The 23,971-nt window shown below is 30.7% G+C and overlaps 2 protein-coding genes across 3 annotated transcripts in view; both read right to left on the bottom strand.

Moving 5' to 3' along the window:
- LOC119680282 (serine/threonine-protein kinase N) overlaps positions 1-23,971 on the bottom strand; it is a 463,907-nt gene that overhangs the window by 268,926 nt on the left and 171,010 nt on the right. The gene's annotated exons all lie outside the window — the stretch shown is intronic.
- LOC119680293 (protein mono-ADP-ribosyltransferase Parp16-like) lies at positions 3,055-4,246 on the bottom strand. Its single transcript, XM_038093045.1, has one exon. It carries the CDS (start codon positions 4,184-4,186, stop codon positions 3,083-3,085), a length of 1,104 nt encoding a protein of 367 aa, XP_037948973.1. The 5' UTR covers positions 4,187-4,246; the 3' UTR covers positions 3,055-3,082.

The following is a 23,971-nucleotide window of genomic DNA, read 5'->3' as shown; positions in this document are numbered from 1 at the left end:
CGTACACATTTTATCTCTTTCACTACGAAATTTGGCAGCTTTTTTTCCAAATTGGTTTAAGGTTTAAACTGTGGTCGTTAATGCTTATTGAAGCGGAAATGGCAGTGTAGCCACGACGCCACGCTGCCACACTGCCACCGTTGTTTTTGCTGTTATTCAACATTTCGTAAATATTTTATTTTCCTTATTTTTTCCCGGTAAATATTTTATTATTAACGCAGTTCTCTTTCTTTTACATTATTTATTTATTTTTTTTTTAATAAATTTTTACATTTTTGCTTTGTGTTTAATTTTTCAAAATGTTTTTTAAAAATAAAAATTGCTTCCTTTCATTTTAATTCAGTTTTTCAGCTAAGCAATTGCGTATGCAATTGCCGTTGTTGTTGTTGTTGTTTTTGTTGAAGCAACATTTTTGGAGCACTTCCTTTGACTTTCGCATCTGCTAAGGGCAAGCGGAAGTGTATTTAATTGATTTTTGTTCTAAAAATGTTGTTCAATATTGTTCAAGGCACCTTTTTTTTGTTATTCTTATTTGATGGATTTTTCGTCTGGCTTGGGTTGAGGTGTGAGGTACTAAATGGAATTTTGAAAGTATTATCAAAGCACATAACAAATTGCCAAAGGCTTTCATGCGATTTATTACGCTGTCAAAAATTGTTTTTGAATTTTCAAAGTTTTTTATTTTAAATTATTTTTGACAAATTGAATTGTTATAAAAGACTTTTAGTGTTTACAAAATGTAACCGAAATATTTTCCATTTCATTTTATAAGGAAATTAACCAAAAATCATAGATGTTATCATAAATATTATAGCTAAACCATACACTCTCTTTCTCTCTCTCTCTCTCATTGATTTAGTAAATATTGATATCGAATATTAAAATAAGATAAAAGTTTTTACGAAAACTGACAGGCTTACCAGAATGGTTACATGCTCCTCGGGGAGGTATGCAGATCTGAGATTAGTTATTGTTTAGTCTGATAAAGTGAGAAACAATAATCCAGTCAAGGCGTTGAGAGAGGTTATGAAGAAACCTCACAGTTAATATAATAATATAATAATATAATAATAAAAGTTTTTGAGATATTGTACATTTTTAAACTGAACTTCTTTTTTTGGGATTAATATATTTTCATCAGTCTTTATGTTCTTAAATACTAAAAATTGAATGGGCGAACACAGGTCTCTGCAAGTGTGCCCGAAATAATCTTTTATAATAATATAAGAACCCATATGATAATGTACCACTTCAGACATGATAGATATTTAATATAATTAGATATTCAATAAACTCATTTTTTGTGATCATCAGCTTAAAGGAAACTCTTTAAATACGATCTTTATCAGACTGTTTATGGATAAGGATGAAAGATTTATTAAATTAACTGAATTTGACGGGATGGATTTAATTTTTACCGTTTTATATTTTAAAGATTTTTGCAACGGAATGTGGCGACAAAATGCCAAAAAATCGCTAATTAAGGTCAGCGGGACCTCATGGCCTTCATTGTTTCAGATGAAGTTCCGGAAATTTATTAACAGGGAACATTATTCTTGAATCTTCAAAAAATCTTATTTGAAACTATTGGCTGATATTTACAGTTAAAAGGACTGCGACCAGTGCTGCACTAAGGCTTCCTTATCTAGGTAATCTTAAAGAGGGCAATCTGACAGGACACGCAAAGATTCTAGATGAAATCTGGAATTCTCCGTGCCTTAAGGTCTTCGACAAGATGAATAGAAAATTAGCTTTCTCTAGGGAATTCGAAGTGGTCATTAGTGACCGATCAACTTGGAGAAATAATAAAATAAACTTAAAGCAGGGCTCTCAATTATGGTATACTGATGGGTCCAAAATGGATAATGGCAGTGCAGGAGCAGGAGTTATGGGACCAAACTTCCGTAAAGCAATCGCAATGGGAAAAACTGCTTCCATTTTTCAGGCAGAGGTCCATGCCTTAGAGTTTGTGCAAGAGAATGCATACGTAGGGGCACCCGAGGTACCAACATATGCATTCTATCAGACAGCCAAGCAGCTCTAAAATCTTTAGCAAAATCCTTATTCCAATCAAAGCTGGTTTGGGAATGCTTTCAACTTCTCAACACCCTAGCATCGAGGAACTATGTTACTCTTATGTGGGTACCGGGACACGAGGGGCATGAGGGCAATGAAATAGCAGACATATTAGCAAAGAAGGGTGCATGTACTCCTTTCATTGGGCCAGAGCCCTTCTGCGGGGTAACAAATAGCTTCACAAACAACTTATTATGTGAACGGGAGAAACAGCATCTACTTGAATACTGGAGAGCCCAAACAGGCATGCGACAGTCAAAAAGATTCATTGATCCTGAACACATCAAAGTTGATGCTATCATCAACCTTAGCAGAAATGATATCAAAATCTACCACATGAAGATTATAGGTGCGGTAGAAAGTGATTCCTGTCGACTCTGTCATGAGGAGAAGGAAACATCAGAACATGTTCTATGCAACTGCCCAGCGGTGGCAAGACGTAGACTCGATTACCTTGGTAGCGGGACCCTGGTCCCAAATCAAATAGGTAAAATTAAGCCCACTGCAATTATAAGATTTATAAATAGTCTAAAATTGTCCTAGTTGGGCCTATAGGCGCACAATAGATCTTTTAGGTCGGGGTGCACAAATAGCCTATTTTAAATAATAATAATAATAATTGGCTGATATCAATTATCATTTTAGTTTTACTGTGGCCGTCAAGAAAACGTTTTTACTTGCGGAAACCAGCTGATCTTTCAAGTTAATTCTTATATTTGATATGTAGCAATTGAAATTAAACTACCTTGTAGTAAATCCTTACAATACAGAGAGAGAATAAAATTCTCTTTTTAAATTCTCAAAATTTGGTTCTGGAAACTACAAACCTAAATTATAAAACATAAATTCTTCTACCTATTCATAAAACATCGCCTGGTCTTTTTTAATATTAAAATAAAAGCCAAAAAGGTGCATAGATATAAAACTGTGACAGTTTTATTCTTATATTAATATTAAATTTCTTTAAAACATTGTTCGTTCATATATATCGGATTTATGTAAAAAATTATATCAACAATTTTTGAAGCATTTGGTTTAATTTATGATCCATAAATGCCTTTAATCCCAATGTATTATGTTGGTACATAAAACCTAGAGAAATAGCAGCTGCTGCATAGCAACCTATTGCTAAACACTTCTTCTCATTTTTATATTTGAGAGGGCTAACGGAAACAATTGCATCAACTACTTCAGAATCTGCAACAGAAGGTAGAGAAGGCAATTTTTCTCCAAAAAATATAATATATCGCAGACGAATCATTTCTCCATTTTTAACAAACACGTTGGTATATTTTTGATTAGGATCTTTTCGAAATTTGACAAAGTCCGGATGTTCTACATACTCGCATAGTCCGACACATCTTAAAACTATACCGCAACTTGATCGTCCCCAACATGGTTCGGCAATGCTATGAGTCAAGCTTTGGGAAAGATCCGTCGTTAAATGTATATATTCATTTTCTGATTTTTCAGCTCTAAATCCATTAAATAAAATTGAATAAAATTTGTATAGTGCTGCACCCCATAAAGCATATTTACAACAGAAATTTGAGGATATGTTTCGGAAAGTACACTCTTCTTCACTATGCGCGTCAACACATGTTTGAAAAACATGCGTTGGACTTTGCCCGGACACAGTTAAGTCGAAAGTATTTATTATCATTTCGAACTCTTCCGCATTTATTAAACGAAATGCTGGTTCAACCATTGTTAACAGTAGCCAATGCAAGACTTCAACAACATATGGATTACAGGCAGCATAATCTTTTTGTATTGCACATTCATATAAAATACTTAATTTAGGAGTCTCGCTTATTGTTCTTAATAAACGTTCAATATGTTCAATTGTGTTGCCTTTGTAACGGTGAGGTATTGGATGTAACAGTTCTTCCCATCTATAATTGACTGCAGCAGCGACAAAAAGACTCCACTTGGCTTCGCAGCCCACAAAGTCAAGATCAAAAATTAACTTCAGCTCATTCAATTTCTCTGAAGTCTGTTCTGGCGGGTCTGATTCTTCGTCTGATCTGGAAGAATATTCGTCTGCAGAACTTGTTGATCCCGCATAGTCTACATCATCATCATCATGCACAGGATTACCAGGAACCATTTTCCTAAAATTAATGGAAATTATCACAGTATATTTTAAATTTTCAGAGACACTACAATTTTGAACGAACTTAAAATCATAAAATATTTTTAATATAATTTGACCTTTTAAGAAATTGTTATGTATATCAATGCTAAGTTGATGAAGTTTTTAAACTACACAAAATTAAAAATGAAAATATGTTTAGTAATAATAAAAACAAATATAGTTATATAGGTATAAAACCTTGTAAGAGATTTTTCTTAGTATGTACTCTAAACATAAATGTACTTAAAACATAGAATTTGAAAAGCTATTATTTTATTATTTATATATAATATATTATTTGATAATTCTTTTATTTCTTTAGCCTACAAATATTCTGTCTCGCTTAAATCAGTATATTTAAACTCATCTAAATATTAATCTATTCAATTTACCTATATATTTAACTATATACTATATATTAAATATCAATATATTTTATCTCAACTAAATATCAACTTATTTGATCCTTCTGAATTATATTGGTGTTTAAATCTATTTGACAATCTTGATCTGAATTTCAGAGAGAGACTTTATGATTTTAGTTTATAAAAGTCACCTACATTTTCTAGATCTTTAAATAAAGTGAACGACGATCATTATTTTGTTTATTGTGTTTTTCATAAATATAATACTGAGACGAATTGAAACGATGAGATCAAGATTTCGATCAAATTTTTATAATTAAATATAACATCATTCAAATGCTCCCAACAGGATACGTACAAATTTTTATTTCAATGTATATGTAGTTTAGACCCTGCAATTAAATATCATTCAAATGATAAATATCATTCAAATGTTCTCCACAGGATACGTACTGGATCCATTAGGGATCGCTTCCGATAATTTGCCAGCGCATCATTAGTAATAGTTCGGTCATAACTTGTAAGATGTTCATTTACTATACATCGAAAGTTTAAAAATTGTTTACAGTCGCTCGATCCTTGGCATAATCCTACAAACAAAAGTCTAGCGGTGATAAATCGTATGATCCGAGTAATCGCTCACATCATTAAATATTAACATCACATGTTTGGGAAATTTCTGGCCCAACAAAGGAAAAAGAGAACGTGTTGTGTAGCTTATAGCTTTGTTCTGTTAAAACCACATATTTTTCACAAACATATCTTAAAGTGCACGCCGAAAAAAAAAATATATTAGTTAGGTTAGTTACAAATAATAAGCTGATTAACAATGCTGCCAAATATGAACCACGTAACGAATATTTTTAAGTAATGATGGTTTTGAAAAGAAACTAGAAGGGTTCGTACAGTAATGAACAAACAACATCAAAAATTTGTTCATCATGATGATGAGTAATTGGCAATACTCGAAACAACGTTGTATGATCAACCAAATTTCAATAAATTAATCAAACTTTTGTTGTTGTTTCTTTATTACTGTTTGAACCATTCTAGTTTTGTTTCATCATAGGATGCATCACATTCAATAAAAAAAATTAATGTTTAAGTAATGATATTTAAAAATATCATAATTGATATTTATTAAGCTCTTTTTGAAGTGATATTCCTATGACCTAGGAAGAAATTTATATCGTTTAAGTGCTTAACGTTGTATAATAAAAATAATGCAAAAGTAGAAAAACTAATTTTTAAAATGGAAGACTTTAATTTACATATTGCAATATGAATTTATGACCCAAGACCATCAGAAACAAATTCACTTTACTTAGTTATACAGAAGTGAACCTTCGCACCCAATTGATATTTGCATTCACTTTGAATTTACAAGGTTGTTAGGAGCCTAGAATATTTATGTGTTTTACTTTATGTTTACTTGCCTTGTCATTAGTTTCTTTGGATCACTTTGGAAGTATGCGTCATGTTAAGGAACAGTCACGAATAAATGGAGCCATGAACAATTTTGTAAATCGCTTGGATATTCAATGTGTATAGCATACGTAGACAAACTTCAATTTGCTATCAACATGAGTTGAACTCTTTACCTTCTCTGTCACTGCCACTGCCACAGTACTCCAGTTACTGCTACACCTGAGCAGCTACAGCCGCAGCATACCATGTGAGCAATTGTCTTGGACGAGGGCAACATGTAAACCTGTCAATCTAACAAACTACGTACAACGTTTGTGCATCTGTCATTTTGTTTGTTTGCTTATTTGATTTCCGTCTGCGATGTTATTTTCATTTGCAGATATTTTTTTGGTTTTAACCTTTTTTGGTTGAATTGCTTACTTCTAATACTGATGTCTGCTGTGCACTGATGTGCAAATGTCGCACCAGGAGTTCTACTATTTTTCTATGGATTTCCGTTTTTAAATTACGTTGATTTCTATAATGTTAACCTCTTCCTTCGCATACAATATCTCAGAAGCTGTACACACTTCCATTTTTATATCAATAAATATATTTTGCATTAGTTTAAGAATTTTAAAAATACATATGTGTTCGTATTCGTGTGTGTGTGTGTGTGTTAGTGCAAATAAAATAAAAATAAAGAATACTATATAACATAAAGCTAAAGTTAAAAAATTTATAAAAATATATATAACAAATTGCAGAAAATTGCGATTTTTCATGAGAGACATCTGCGGCACAATAACAACCAAAACAAGTAACAAAACAAACAAAATAAAAGGAAAACATTTTAAAAACAAACAAAAAAATCTCAAAATTGTTTAAGGAAACTGTACACGCCTCTACGTATTAACTTAGCATTTCTGCACAATTTCGATTTGAGGAAAGATGGTTCTGTTTTTTTCTTACTTTTATTTTTTATTCTGTATATCTTTAGACCTCATTTCCGCTTACCCATTTCGTTAGTCACAGTATTGCTAACACTGAAGCCATTTATTCGTTTTTTTTCCTCCAGATTGAAAAAGGTATCAATTTAAATTTGCACGCTTCCGTCGTTGACGACTTGTGCAACCGGAAGTGCACAATTTATACGATCGCCATTATGTATTGGATTTCAGTTTACATTTACTGAAACGAACTTAAGTGAAATGCGTAATAATTTCATTTTTCATCTCACATTTATTTCCTCGCTTATAATTTTTCCATTTTCATTTTTATCATTTTTCATGGCGGAATTGTGGCAAATTGGTTTCGTGTAATTTGTAAGTAAAAATTTATGGCAATATGGTTGAGAAATAAAAAAGGGGAAACCACTGTACATTGCAGCAATAAATTTTTGTGAAGTAAATACATTTTGTATATTATTTGTATCTGGAAAAAATTATTGCAACTTACTAGTTTAATATTTTTATATATAAAATATATAAAATTTTGATATAAGAGAAAAGAGTTTGATATAATAATGATTTGTAAATTATTTAGCAGTGGATTATATTTATAAAAATATTTATTTCCTTATAATAAATATCTTTCTTTGTTTTATTTGTAATTATTGATCATTATCTGCATAAATGTTATATAATATTACAGCTCCTTTCGCTACTTATCGAATTTGCGAAGGAAACCTTAGCGATGAATAAGGCCTAAACGCAGCATATATCGGCTACTGGTAAATATGTGCAATATGCTGAGCTGATGGCTGGCGGCTATATCTTTGAATCTGTCAAGAATTACATTTACCTTGGAACCGCCTAAACACATAACTACGATGTCAGACTAGAGATTACCATTACTTGTAGAGATGTAGAATAGAGCTCTTTGTCGTCTTAGCAAATAAAACTAACGGTCTATAGATCGTTCATACCACTTGAGCTTCTATATGGCGCAGAAATATGCACGCTACCACAGAATGAAGAAACTGCACTCGGAATTTTAGAGAGAAAAGTGCTTCGTACTCTACGACTTGACGACTATTACCAAATTCGATTGAACCATGAGCTGTATAAGGTTTATCACGACATTGATATAGTTCAATGAATTAACATCCAGCAAATCCACCAGCTTGGTCATGTCGTGAAACTGGATGAAAATGCTTCTCTGAAAAAGGTAGGAGAGTAGGTAGGAGAGTAGGGAGCAATAATCGTATTTGATGTAAAAGATTAGAAATGGCGTGTACTCAGCAGAGAATCCTGGAGCGACATACTGTATCAGTTCTAAATCCAATGACGGGTTGTTATCGCCACTTAAGTAAGTAAGTAGCCTTTACTTACTTACTTTACTTTAGAAGAGCAATTCTAAAGCAGTTTTACTCAATGATGACTGTGACCACTTGGATGATTCATTATGACAAGAGCTTCATTGAATTATAATAATAAGTAATTCAGATGAACTTAAAGAAATATAGTTTGAAACCCCGGACATCTTATTGATGGCATATATATTGCAATTGATTTAAAGGTATCCCATTCTGAATTAGTTTGAGCATCTACAAAATAAAATAATTTTAGCTAAATAATTTTTGTCTTTTACATACTTTTATACAGTCTCTATTTTCAAGTCTTTGTTTATATTTGAACTACGTTTTAATACAATATTTTGATAAGTTTGGAGTTTTCTAATGGTGGATGAAGCAGCATTGTCATAAGAACCACATCTCTACAACGAAATTATATGTTATTATAGAGAGAGTCATGGTCATATCAAAATTAACATTGTTTTCAGTGTATTTTAGAGAGAGATAGAGAGAAATTTCTTTTTAAATTTGGTCAAAGTCTGAGTAAATGTATATAGTATAATGGGTAGCAAATTAACAATCGTGATATGACCTTCTGTATAACATGCCTTTTGGTCATAATCAAAAAAAGCATAAAATTGGCATGACCATTGGTCATATGACTAACTGTATAATATGATTTTGTTTCATTAAACATTTGTTATACCCGTTTTGATAAGGATAAATTATCATTCTTGTCTATTATCTAATATAGAGTAGATGGTGCGGCATTTCTGTTGTCGTTAGATTTATATATCGTAGGATTTAAATTAATTTGTAACTTTTACTAAAGTTTTGAGTAAAGATACTTGACAGTAAATCATTTTTGTGGAAATTATTTTATATTATAATAAAAGCTGAACTCTTATCTTTTATTGAAAAATATATATTATTAATTGCAACACATGAGCTTCAAAATTGAACGCACTTGACATTGAACTCAATGCCATTTCAAAAATCAATTAAAATCGAAATATAATTTAAAATTCAATCAAGCAACAACATATTAATTTACAATAACAATACCAACAAATACAGTAATTAACAAAGCAGAATTAGTGTAAACAACAATGCCGCAGAACCAATACAATTTCACTTAAAAATGTTAATGCACAAACAAACATATTTTTTGATATAATTCAGTATTTTACAGTTTTTCATTCATAAAGTCTAAAAACAAATAAAGTCTAGCCGCAAGCGCTCAATTGGATAGGAGTTCGTTCTCTGTGACTTGTTTCACCCCCACCAATACAAACATAAAATACAAATATAAACTTACAATAGGCCAAAGGGTTTATCATTAAATCTGTAAATTCTGCTCTTGCTGTTGTTGGTGCTGTTGTTATTGTTTACCGAAAATGGAGTTTATTGTGTACATTTTTAAATCGTTGAACTGCTTGCGGTCATTGTCAGTAGTCTGACATATTTGTTAAATGTTTAAATAACAAAGTCATAAAATTCAGCGTAAGACCAGACAGCAACGAAGTACAACCAAATTATTTTTTGAAAAAGAAAACGGAAGCGGAAATTTCGACTCGTAAAAAAGGAATATTAAATTGTCAAAAATAAAAACAAAAAAATTAAGAATGCAGTTGCAATGAACACAAATTTACGCATATTCTTTAATACATAAAGTAAAATATTTTAAAAACATGATTGTATTAAAGATCGTTAATAAAACTTTTTGCTGGTCTTTCCACAAAGCCTATTCATTAAAGTTTTAAAATATTTATTCACGCTACGCAATTTTTAAAATCTTTTATTAACAAAAAAACTGTTCATACAGTTCTGCTCTGTAAATGTGTTTTCAATTGCAAGCAGGCACATAACATTACATATGTAAACAACATCGCCTTTGTTAGTGACAGCAAACAATGCGGCTGCATAACCACAAATTCAATAACGATTTCGTAACAACAACAACAACAATAACAGCAACGGGGGGGAAAAAACGAAACAGAACTTCACATATAGCAAGCAATGCGTTTAGAAAACTGACCACATAGCAGTATTGTATGTTGTTTTTGTACTCGTATTTGTTATATTTGTTTTTACTGCTACACTGTTAGTCAAAAAACAAATTTCATATGATTGCAGCGGCTGCAACGTTAACAGAATAACCAAATCAAAGCAATTTTATGCTAACGAGCACTTTAATTTGATTTTATTATAAAATAAATTGAAAGTAAATTTGATTTGTCTCGTTACTGAACACTGAGCCGGTGTTCTGAAGTATGTTTTGAATGATAGTTGTAGGAAGTGCCTCGTGTATATGTAAAGAAACGAGTGAATGCATTTTATTCAAAAGTAGAATACTAATGTAATATGTATAAAAATTATTAAACATAAGGAATAATAAGGAGCTTTCCGCAGTTGTTTATATTTTTTACATTCACAATAATTTTTTTCTGTTATTTGTTGATAGTTTCTATTTTACAATTTTTACTGACGTTTTATTCTTATAACCAGAACTAAACAGTAAATTAAACAAAAAAAAAATATCTCATTTAAAAATGAAATATACTAGTTTCTATAAAATCTATTATATTTTAATCTATTTCACTCCCGTCTGAAAATTTGACCTTAAAAAACCGTTCCTAGATCAGATTCTACACATAAGAAAGAATACATAAATCATGCAACAAATAATGCCTCTACAAGCAGAATAAATTTGAAATTTAACAATTAAATATAAAAATATGATTAATTAATTCAATTATACTACAGCTGGTTTATGATTTCGTTCTAATATAAACACAGCAAGTCGAAGCTGACTCTGAGCTTCAAATTTGGCAGGGTACAAGTTCAACCCTTGGTACTGGCAGTATCAAAAAAATAAAAGTATTTACGAATAATTAAATACAAGAATTATTTTCAAGACCATTGATGATTGGTATTTGGTAATACTCGAAACAGCTGTATGGTCAGCCAAAAATTCAAATTATTAAAATAATATAAAAAGAATTTTTGTTGTGCTAGTTCACTACTGTTCGAAAAACGTCTTTTTTTGGAAATATCAAAATAAATGTCAATTTACCTCTCCAAATGTGTAGATTGCTTTGCTACACACACTCCCAATCAAACAGAGTTCATATACGTGAATATTAAATCCGCAGAATTGATCAAGTATAGCAAGCATCACTAAAATGTGTTAAGAGTAGTCATCCAACATGAATCAATTGTGGCATACAATAAAGAGGCTTTACTCCCAGTAAAGTTCAAAGAGTTAATATATGAGTAGTCATCTAATTCTGATTTTACACTTAATTCTCACTAATTTCTTCAAAATATTTTTAACGTTCACACAAAAAGTCCAACATATATGAGAAATAATTTAGGATAAGGATAAGAATACTCAATTAATTTACTTATAATTGCAATTAAACACATAAGTAGATTTTCAAAATATAAAAATTTTTTATTATCAAATATTAAGTTTCCTACCATATACTAATATTTGGATATGAGTATCTCTTAACAAAGTTAACATCCTTAATTCTTTAAACATATTGTAACAGAACAAATGACATGTAAAAACTACAAAACATTGTGTTTATATTAATAACAGACAGCAGCTGTTCGCCACATTTGCAGCAATAAAGATGATGATTGTGTCCTTCTTATACGTATTCTTTATATAATACAAACAGAAAAGAATATATAAAAATATCTTTTAATGTATGTCGGAGTGTAAATATAAACATTGTAGTTCAGTTCAGTTACACAGCCAGCTTAAGATATTCTCACTTCAGACCAAACTACGTTTCGCCTGGTTAATGCTCTGACTTATGCAGCTTGTCATTTTGGCGCCACCAATGTTGCCACTGCCATTGTTGATAGGACTTCTGCGAGTGACAAGTGACTCTTACCTAGTTTTTTTTTGGTTATGTGGACTATAAGTGAGTAAAATGCACTTTAATATTATTTACTAAATATTGTATATTCCTTTTCTTACGAGTATTGATTTTTGTAATAACTAAAACGGTTTGGAGACTTAATCAATGCAAATAAATAAATTATTATCTTAAAAACATTGTGACACAAAATATATAACAATTAGAATCAACAAAACTGTGTATATTTGAAAAACAAAACTCTATATAGGTTGCACGTCAGATATGCACGTTTGCATAAAGTAAATCTTTTACTGAGTCCTCTTCTTTAATCATGTTTGAAGAAGAGGTAAGTCTAGTAGAATACTAGCTTGATATACCTATAAGAAATAAAGTATATTTATCAATAAACATATAAATCTTTTCACTATACCTTTATCATAATCAGGCAAGACTATTTGATGAGCTGTTCATAAAAAGTCTCATTGATATTGTCATCTTTATATTCCATCGGAGCATGTGCACACATTAGCCTCTTGCAGAAAAATTTTGCCTTAATACCGATTTTAGCAAGCCTTTCATTGGTTGGTGTAAAGATTGACAACACATTTCTCAGCCTTCGGCCTACCGCAAACACTACTCCAAAGTCTTACTTTGTTGTATGACAGCTATTGTAGATGTCACAATTGGCTCTTTTAAAGTATCCTCGTCTCGTTCATCATTTTCTGAAGTGCGGTGATATAAGCTTTGTATTTCTTGAGGACACTAACCAACTATATAGTTGCACCTTCACTATAAAGAGTTCCTACATTGCAAGTGCATATTCTGAAATAATGCTCCTTAAAACGATTTTGTAAGTCGTCGACAGTATGCGGTTTGTCATCGGAGACTTGGTCTATGTCCAAACCGATACATAATCTTATATATGTATAGGGAAATGGTTGCGTATTTCGTTAACAGTATGCGATGTCCTTATTTGAAGTTTTCTCTTCGTTTTCTCTTTTCTCATATATCCATGAGGAAACTTTTGATGCACTCATTAGTTCATTATGCATGGAGGGTGGTAGCTATCCAGTGAGGTCACTTAAAGACTACGTCAACTTGGAAAAACCAACGATCGTGCTGAAATTCACCAAATTACAGGTAACTTTAACTTTTATGCTCACTTCCCCCGTCCATATATTATATATATTAAACTATATAAAAGTATTTTATTAAGTGCTTAATATATACAGCAATTTTAAAAGGAATATTTTCATAAATATCACTCTAATCGCAATAAAAGAGAAGAAGGAGTAAATACAAGATTAGTAAGACTTAAATTGTAAGTTCTTTAGCAAACAAAACTGATGAATTCTGTTTTAATTCGAGACTTTAATGCTGTATGTTTTTTATATCTTCATTCTGTGGAAAGTATTTTTGAATTATCGCCTAAATTTTTTAATCTGTTTTCTGGTAAAGATGTGGAATAAGCATTCTGAAAATTCCCAAGCTAAGAATATTCTATGAAGCAAAAAAGGAACTTAAACTGCAACACAAAATCTACTAAATACACTTGCTTTCCACTCGAGTGAGTTTTGTTCATTTTTATGTTCTGTTATGTACATTTTTAACTCAAACAAAAAATGAACAATAAAATAAAAATGATGAAAAAGTCCTTTTCACTTTTCATTGCCATTATCGTTATGGCAAATCGTATATACATTATCAAACAAAGCTTACGCTTATGCTTACACCAACAAAAAATGCAATTGTAAATTCAAAAGCAAAAAATAAAACTTTTAAATCCTGAAAATAAAAAAATCAGTGTAAAACAGAAAAATCTGCAAGTGTATCAAATGCAGTTTCTGGCAAAACGCCAACCAAACTAAAGAAAAGGATAACAGAAAAAGTATACCAACGAGGAAAAAGGGACTAAAATTCAGCAAGCCACAGCAGATTTCCTTTAAACCCAACAGTGTCCATGCAGAACGTGCATCAAGTTCCCAAAAAAATCAAAAAAATAAAAAAAAACTCCAAAAACCTGGAGTAAATGGAATGAAAAATACAAAAATTGGTGCCAGCAAAAGTTAAAAGAAAATCCCGATGAGTACAACTGGTACTTGCAATTGTTGACTAGGGTGACTGCAACCCATGGTCGATTTCTGATGGAATTATGCACAGGCAGCAACAAACGAAAGGATACTCCGTGGTGCAGGTTGCAAATATTTTTACCAATTGCACATACGTTTGTTGCAGCTGTGGTAAGTAAATAGCAACACTAACAAAAACACTAATAAAAGACCATAAAAAGATACATAACCAAGAGAACGAGGAAAAAAAGATACAAAGGCACAACAGTTGCTAAAATCAAACACAACAATTGCTACATTCTAAATGTTTTGCATTAAGATGTGTTCCTACATTGCAACATTGCCAAGTGCCTTGGGATGAATTTCAACTTAAGCGGTTCCACAAAGTTTATTGTATGCGCCTGTGTTGCGTTTTCCATTCGGATTTTGTTGTTATAAGACTATGTGCATTGTGCTTTGTGCATAGATATTCCTTAATTTCGTTTTATTTCTTTTTTATCATTCTCTATTTAATATTTAATTTTTATTGCATTTTGTAGTTCTCGAATAGCAAGCAAAGCCCTAAGGATTATAAAACTGATTGAATATAATCCTTTAGGTTGTTTATGCAAATATTGCTGCTGTAAGTAAGCGTTTATTCGTGTACAAGCTTAAAACGATGTGACAAATGCATCTTTAAATATAAATGCAATATTATGTACACTCAGATAACTTTGTAAGTTTTTGATTCTAAAACTTTAACGTCTTTGTAAGCTAGACTCAAATACAATTTGTTTGATTTTCCTGTCCCTGAAAAGGCAAGTGCTTTTTCACCCTAACATTAATAATTTAGTATGGAGTGAATACATATATGGTATTCTCGTATATGTGTTTATATTAAAACATGGTAGGACAATCATACCATTAGCGTAGTTTTTAGAATATTAGACAAACCAACGAATTAACGAACGCGCATACGTATATTTATTAGATTTCTACACAAAGCAAACTTAAGCAAGGAAGAAAGAATAAACAGCCAGATACAGTGATAAAGACTAGTATTTGACCAATTTGTACATTAGAGACATTATACATTGACATAAAAAATTACGCTGCTTTTAATTAAAATACATCTATGAGTGCTTTGGTAGTAATTATTCTTAATCACTCACTTAAATTTCCATAACAACCCATTTTCGGGACCGGTCTGACACAGCATGTCTCTCCAGCATTTAATTAAAACTACATCTATGCGTTCTTTGGTAGTAATTATTCTTAATCACTCACTAAAATCTCCATAACAATCCATTCCCAGTCTGACACATCATGTCTCTTCAGGCGTATCTACTGCATACGCACATTCTCTCGTCTTATACATCAAGTGCGGTTAGTGCAGCCTCCTGTACTTGATCGTTTCGCCGGAAATATAGTCTACCTCTATGCCTTCTTCCTCCAACTAACTCTAACAACAGCTTTAAACACCCTTTCTAACAACCGCTTCAAGCACCCTTCTTGCTGGAGCATCGTCATCCATTCTCACGAAACGATCAATCCAGTAAAACCGCTGAATGTTAATTCGCTTAACTATATCAATGTAATGATGAATTTCTTACAGTTTATGGTCGTTCTGATGCCATAGTCATTGCCAACTAGTAGAAAATTATAGATCTTTGTCTGTCGAGAGAGAGAGCTCTATATCCCCATTACATTCTGAACACCTATTTGTAATGGTCAGAGTTGTCATAGAAAAAATGCTTAATTGTTTCTTTTTCCTATACGTTTCCATAACTTCTAAGTGGGCTCCTACACACCGTTGATCAGAGGCAATTGCAGTAAGTCTTATAGTATTAACGCCATCCCTTTTTAATGAGTTTCCAAGATTTGGTCTTGTTATATGAGCGCCATGTTAACAAAAAGTTACACTTGAGCTAAGTATTTTACATTTATTTTTGTCAAACAGAAAAAATAATAAATTAAATTAAGGTAAATTCTTCACTTTTCAATCTTTAGGGTAATATAAACCGGTACCCCTAGGAATAAATACAGGGATATACCAAGGCGAGCTTTAATATATCCATTTCAATTCTCATTTAAATTTATATTTATATCATTTAACTGAGATTAGGGGAACATAAACCGATAGGAATAGGAATACCCTTAGGAATACATACAGGAATATACCAAGGCGAACTTTGATATATCCTTTTTAATTCTTATTTAAATTTATATTTATATCATTTAACTGAGATTAGGGGAACATAAACAGGTGCCTCCAGGGATACATCCAGGGATATACCAAGGCGAGCTTTAATACATACTTTTTAAATCTTATTTAAATTTATATTTATATCATTTAACTGAGATTAAAGTATTTGTACTATATAATCTCTTTTGTATAAACTTTTAAACATTTTAGGAAAAATTAGTTTTAATATTATTAAACATTAAACTTTTATACTTTTGCAGCAAATTTTGTAAGTAATGCTCTTTTTGATGTCATTTCATTTTAATTTTGCATTTTAAAAAGTATAAATGCAAAATTTACAAATCTCTAAGTGACCTGAAGCAGAAAACAAAAAAGTTTTAAAAAATTGCATTTAATCCTTTAACAACCGAAAACACATGTCAAACACTAAACTTCACTAAAGCAGCTTTTACCTCAAATTACATTTGTCCAGAAAGAAGATTTACAACGAAGTTTTATTGCACACAAATACTATAAATACTAATACCAGAAAATAAAGGTGAATTTGCAATGTGAGCGCTTGTATATAGATACAAACTTACAGATACACGAGTATCTGAAGTTTAAAAAATATACGAAATAAATAAATATATATAGTCGTGCAAGTAAAAAATGTATGTCCGCCGCCACAAAGAACACAAATCCTGGCTCACCAATACTTTTGGCTTATAAATAAAACCAAAAAATATAATTTCTAGTCCGTGCTCGTAAATTTGTAGGCTATATTATTTACGGTGGAATAGCGGAAACTATTTTCGCTTTAACTTAATCCATTTCCGGTTCGTTTATTTTGTTTCGTTTGCTCGTTAATCCGGTCTTAAGCCTTCGCGATAAATTATTTTAAAATTGCAATTAAAATATAAGTATCGTGTTTAGAGTTAACAGCAGAGTGCCCAATACTCTATCTAGTGCGGTGGCTTGGACTGGAGCGCATTGTGAGCACATTTGTGAGCTTCTATTATTTTGTATTTTGTTTAATTTTTGTAAATTTCTTAAATGAATTTATTTTTAATTTTGTTTCGCTTATTTGTAGTGAGCTTATGTGCCATGTAACTGCCATGCACAACATAATCAAAAGCATTGTTGTGACCAGCGTCGTCACTGCCGCCAAGTGACCTAATTTGGAGGCAGCGTACGTTTTATTTCTACTCTTTTGCACAAGTTCAAAGGAGTAGAGTTTTGTGCCGCTTAGTGCTAATTCTGGTATCCATCTGGATTAAGCACCGGAAAATTATTGCACAAAGGAGTGCATTTTACTGGTGTGTTAGTAAGAGTTTTGCCAATTTTCTTTTTTTCATTTTTTAGTTACTGACTTCTCTTAAATTTTATTTTTTCTAATTATAATTTATTTATTTATTTATTTATTTTTGTACGAGTAAGTTTTATTTGCTTGCTGTGACCGTAATTCCCGCCATAAGTATTCTTTATGAGTTATATGCGTATGTTTAAATAAATGCATACAAAAAGGATTAAATTTAAAAGTTTGAAAGGCATCTATTTTTCATGGCGATAGAGGAAGTTTGCACACAATGGCGTATGAGTAATTTTATTTTTACCGCTTTTTGTTATCGTGACAATTTATAAAAGAAACTCTTTTGTTGTGGAAAAGTTTAAAAAAATATTACAATGAGAAACATGTAAAAACTTTAGCATCGTAAATGAAAGAATTGCGCAATATAAATAACAGCGTTTATATATACAATGTACATACATGTCTCTACCTTAAATATACATTCATACACATATACAAATGTACTCATACGAAATATATTATTTTTTCCACGCTCTGAATATGCATTTGGAAAACTTGACTTGTTGCCACAATTCCCATTGCATGCATTCTGGTGCAGCTTTTAAGCAAATGTAGCCAAATAAGCGGTGTCTATCCGACTATGGCGTCCCTCTGAAAAGTTTCAATTTACAATAGAAAATACTTTAACTAACAAGCTAAATGAAAAAAACTAAATTAATAAAAACTTTGTTCTCCATGGACATGAAGTCGTGTTTATATTAAATTTCTCTTCTAACGTAGAAAATAAATACAAATTTTAAATTTCAATTAATTGCATTCTTCTTCTTGCATTTCAGTCAGGTCTAGTGCTTTTAAGATAATCAAATTACCACATAATTTATCTATAATGGCATAGATTTTTTGCTTTATCTATGAAATACAACAGTACAGAAATCGCATGGAAACAGTCGGTGAAAAGGAAATTAACATAAACAATTTATTCAGTCACAAAAATGCAGAATGCTGCAGAAGTAAATATTTGGAAGGTTTTATACTTCATGCGTGAAATTGCATTCGTTCCCATAAAATATTTTATGCAAATTATCATTTTAATGGTTTGCAAATTTCTTTATTAATTTTTTTTTATAATAGTTTCATCGCATTTTATATTCCAGCAACTTTTCGACCAAGGAGAAACTTATTGAAAAGAAAAGATTGCAAAATAATTTGTTTTTATTAAATTAATCTGCATTGTATTAAATTTAAGGAAAATAATAAAATACGATTAAAATAACGAAGTGTACTTTTAAATATTATTTCATGTATAGTACACAATATGCAATCCTTTTAGTTATGCATACAGCACTGGCTCTTAAGAGAGAAACTTACTAGGTTATGCATTTTTGGATTCCAAAATAAAAAAAATAAAACGTATTTGTGATTGCGATAATGATGAAATTGATAATGATAAAATTACCATTCCACTTCAAATATATATTCACTCAAATATTCTCTATAAGATACCTTACCATACTATATATTACTATTACTATAATATATATAATTATTATAAATAAAATGGAACGCATTTGTGATTGAGATAATGTTGAAATTGATAATGATAAAATTACCACTATACTTCAAATATATATTCATTCAAATACACTTCTGATTGAAATAAAGAACATATTTATAGTTCAGTATATTATTTGAACCTTACCATTAGATGTGAAACATAGTATCATACAATTATTCTCCCAGCGACATCTTACAGTACTGGAAACTGTAACGTTACGTAACGTTGTAACGTTTTTCTATAATTTAACAAATAATCATTTTAAAAGCATCGAAAATTTTAGGAAGGTCCGTGTAACCGTTGTTTTTTGCTCAACCTAACACAAATAGTTTAGTAGTGACAAATCACAAAATTTTGATGACCAGTTCACATCACCAGGTCATAAAATTCCACATGCATTACTAGTGGTATTAAAAATGAAGTTAAATTAAGGACTAAAGGCCACATCATTACTATAAAGTGACTGCACACAAATGCAAGAATCCTTCAATAGTTACCTGTGGATTGTTACTGCAACAAATATATACGGCCGACGAAAAAGGGACCCAAACCTGTTAAACCTTCTTCTCGACAAAGATGGGCATTAACACATAAGATGAAATTTCCTTCTCTTCTAGAGGACCACAGTCACTACAAATGTGTAAAGTTTAAAGTCCGTTTCACTTCATGTCTGCCTCATATATAATGATTTGACCGCACCGTTACTATAGTGCTGATTTTACTATAGTTCCGTTTTAATTGAAGTAGCTGATTGGTATATTTTCTGTTCAAATTGGATCAAATGAGCCACATAGTCTAATAAGCAACCTTATCTATTTTTTTGGTTACTTTTTTGGTTAAAATAATGCCTCAATTCTTTCCATTTATGATGGGACTTTGCATTTATGATAGTGGTAAAAATGTCATCGTTAAAAATCAAAAAAGGAATGGGTAACAGCAAGAAGCAGTGGGATTGAATTATTTGGATAAATGTCAACTGAGCAGGACCTTGTATTAGATGGAGTATCAAAATTTGAATTGATAGCGCATTTTTCATAGATGAAGCTCATTATCTCATTTAATGAATATACATATTTTAATTTTTAATTTATACAAAAAAACATATCGATTTGCCATTTTAATTTATATGCAAATTTTAATTTAATTTCAAATTTGAATTATCATTTCAAAAAGCAATACTCGAGCATTGGCATTTAGTTTATTGATTTCATTTTATTGTTATTGCTTCGATACATAATTATTTATCATTTGAATATGAAACGTGTAATTGCTTTGCATATAACTGCAAAATTTTAATTAAAAAAAGAAATTTCCTGCAATTTCATTCAAATAAAATACTAGATTTAATGAAATAATAAACTTTTTTCATAAACATTTTTACATTTTAATTATTTTTGAAACAATTACTCTGAACTTATTTGACTGATAACTAAAGCAATATTACAATAAATAATGAACATTATAATATGTAATAAATTCAAACTACATTATGTATTATTAATAAATTATTATTCTTAGTGAACATAGTTGAAAATAATATTTTAACAACAACTATTATTAAAAACCAGCATTAAAGACTTTTATCTGTTTTTTCTATTTATGTATGTAATCCTTTAAGAAGATAATGTGATTTTTTTACTTAAATTTAAATGTATATCGCTATTATTGAATTTAATTCAAACTTAATTTCACGAAAAAGTATATCCACTTACGACGCCACGTATCTTCCGTTGTCGTTACCATATCCGCTTCCGTTACGTGCGTCTGATTTACTTTTATCGCACCATGTCAGAGCAACAAATATTGAATCAAATGGAAAAGAATAAGTGCTTTTTATTTTAGCTTTGAGTTTAATTGCTTGTATTTGATTTATCTGCTTAAAAACAGGAAAAAATACTATCTTAAAATGATTGAATGCACTTAAAAGTAAAATTCTTCCGCTTTCTGGATACAAGTATTATATGCCCAAGGCTATCGCTTTGTATTCTGTTATACATATATTTCATTTATATTTTATAGAAAATTTTACGTATTATACAAAACCACATGCGACACTGAAAAACATCAGAAAATAACAATGCTTGGTATTTAAAGAATCCTTCAACACAAAAGGTTAACGATTTAATATGAAAAAATATTAAAATCGAATTTGAATTTCACTAAACAGGTTTATTTAGATTGAAGGATTGCCTATTAATACCAACACTGACACTTCTACTCGGAGACAATTATTTTCCGTTGTGATTATTTTAAAGTTGCTAAGAGGAACTATTAACTATTGTCACCAATACAACGTACTAAATTTTCCTTCTTTAACTATTTGTTTTTTCAGTTAAAATTCTTGAAATCCTATATATTTATCAATCTTATCAAGTCAGTCAATAAACGATCTTTTAAACATTGAAAGCACTTCGTTCGCAATTCTGGCCAAAACTATGGAGAGAGATTGATTGATTACTCCTTTTCTCCATCTTGAATTATTAGCTATAATATAAAAGTTTTACGAATATTTAAATGAGTTAAATCTATAAATAATGATAATAGTAATAATGATATAAGTAATTATAAATAGAAAAATCTTTTAAATAATTTTAATTTAAAGTTGATTGTATCAGTATCAGTATTATACGGTAATATCAGTATGTTTTTTATTTCAATAGGTGACACACATCTAAAGTACCTAGCACTTTAAATGCCCTCAAAATTCATCCGTCTTGTATTTTTTGTTAGCACAGTTACAAAGAACTTTTCTCTGAAAGTAACAGACGACAGATTCATAGAATAAGTATCCAATGAGTTGTGTGCTGTAAAATAGTTTAATACTAATACTATTGAGTTGATTACTTACTTACTTACTTACTGCTGTCTTTCTCTCCTAAGTGGAGCACAGGGTCTCATTAGTTGATAATGTCAATGTGAAGCGTCTCGGAAAAAAACATTTCTGCATGTTTTATTCTGGATTACTAAGCTTTAAGAAGATATGACGTTCTTTCAGCTCATTACCTCATTATATGCAGTTTCTAGTACGAGGCATAAAATTTTCAATCAGTTAACACAATAACAAACATTTTCCAGAGCATTTAAAAAATTATTAAGTTCATATGAGATTCAATGTTTGGATTTGGAACTCTGTGAGATAATTGCCAATATGTGTAGTTTTTCAGTTTCTATATATACATAGAGTTTTTCCCAACTAAACGCTCGTCCGTAATTGAGCTAAAAATAATTAAACCCAGATTAGAATAAGTTGTAAATTATGCGATATATATATATTTTTAATTATAATCTTATATATAAAATTAACATTGTCAAAATGTTAGTTACCGTACTCCTCCGAAACGGCTTTACCGATTTTTACCAAATTTTATATGCGTATTCAGTAGGTCTGGGAATCGGCTACTATCTATTTTTCATACCGCTAAAGTGATTAGGGTGTCCCTATCCAGCAAAAATATCTTTATTGCTTTAACAAAAATTTTTTTATATTTTTGACATAAATTTTTTTATATTTTTGAAAAAGAAAACTTGCTATGATATGAAAAGTTGTTGTCTATGAAAATACTGAATTCATAAAACTGCCCCCTAAAATCTGCATTATCGTTAATAATGCATTAATGCTCTCATTGACCGCGTATTTCCAGATGTACACATACTATACATAAATCATGGTGGCTGGCAGAAAGAACCATTAGCAGCAAAAAAATGTGGACGTTGATGAATTAAACTTCAAGATAAAACAGATATTGCCAGGCGACTTAATATCAAACAAATCGATCGATACAGTTTGTGATACCAACGAAGTTGTAAACTATCCAGCAGAGTTTTTAAACTCACTGGATTTGCCACACATTTTACGACTGAAAGTTGGATCACCGATTATTTTACTTCGGAATTTGAACCCACCACGGCTATGCAATAGTACGCGATTGGTAATTAAAAAATTTATGAAAAACATTATCGAAGCCACCATTTTGAATGGCAAGTTCCGAAACAAAAAAGTTTTATTGCCACGAATTCCAATGATTCTCACAGACAAGCCAATTTAATTCAAACGCGTTAAATTTTCTATTAGATTGGCATTTGCAAAGACCATCAATAAGTCATAAGGCCAAACGATGTCTGTTTGCGGTCTTATATATAAAATTTCCATGTCACTATGTTAGTTACCGTACTCCTCCGAAACGGCTTTACCGATTTTTACCAAATTTTATATGCGTATTCAGTAGGTCTGAGAATCGGCTACTATCTATTTTTCATACCGCTAAAGTGATTAGGGTGTCCCTATCCAGCAAAAATATCTTTATTGCTTTAACAGAAATTTTTTTTTATTTTTGACATAAATTTTTTTATATTTTTGAAAAAGAAAAATTTTTTTTCTTAATATTTTATGTAACTACGCCAACAAGTACATCGAGCATTTACATCTACTTCGTTTCTTCGTCTTCGCCTTGGATGGCAGATGGAAAATGTACTAAAAATTTTTCTAAAGATTTCACTAATGATACTATAACAAATACCGACGGATATATTCACAAGTACCACGCTATTTCACATGGGCTCAAAAAAAAAAAGGATGCCCCTCAAGCAAGTTTCACCAGTTGATGCATGTCTCAATTTATTTAAATCGAACGCTTATTTACAGTTAATTCAAGACACACTGAGTGCTTTTATCTTCAACTGTTGTTGGTTAATGTTACTGGCCCATTATCATTATT

This window comes from Teleopsis dalmanni, chromosome 2 (genome assembly GCF_002237135.1).
Source record: "Teleopsis dalmanni isolate 2A chromosome 2, ASM223713v2, whole genome shotgun sequence".
Lineage (NCBI taxonomy): Eukaryota > Metazoa > Arthropoda > Insecta > Diptera > Diopsidae > Teleopsis > Teleopsis dalmanni.
Note: the sequence above shows the minus strand (reverse complement) of the source record. Positions and strands in the feature narration are given on the sequence as shown.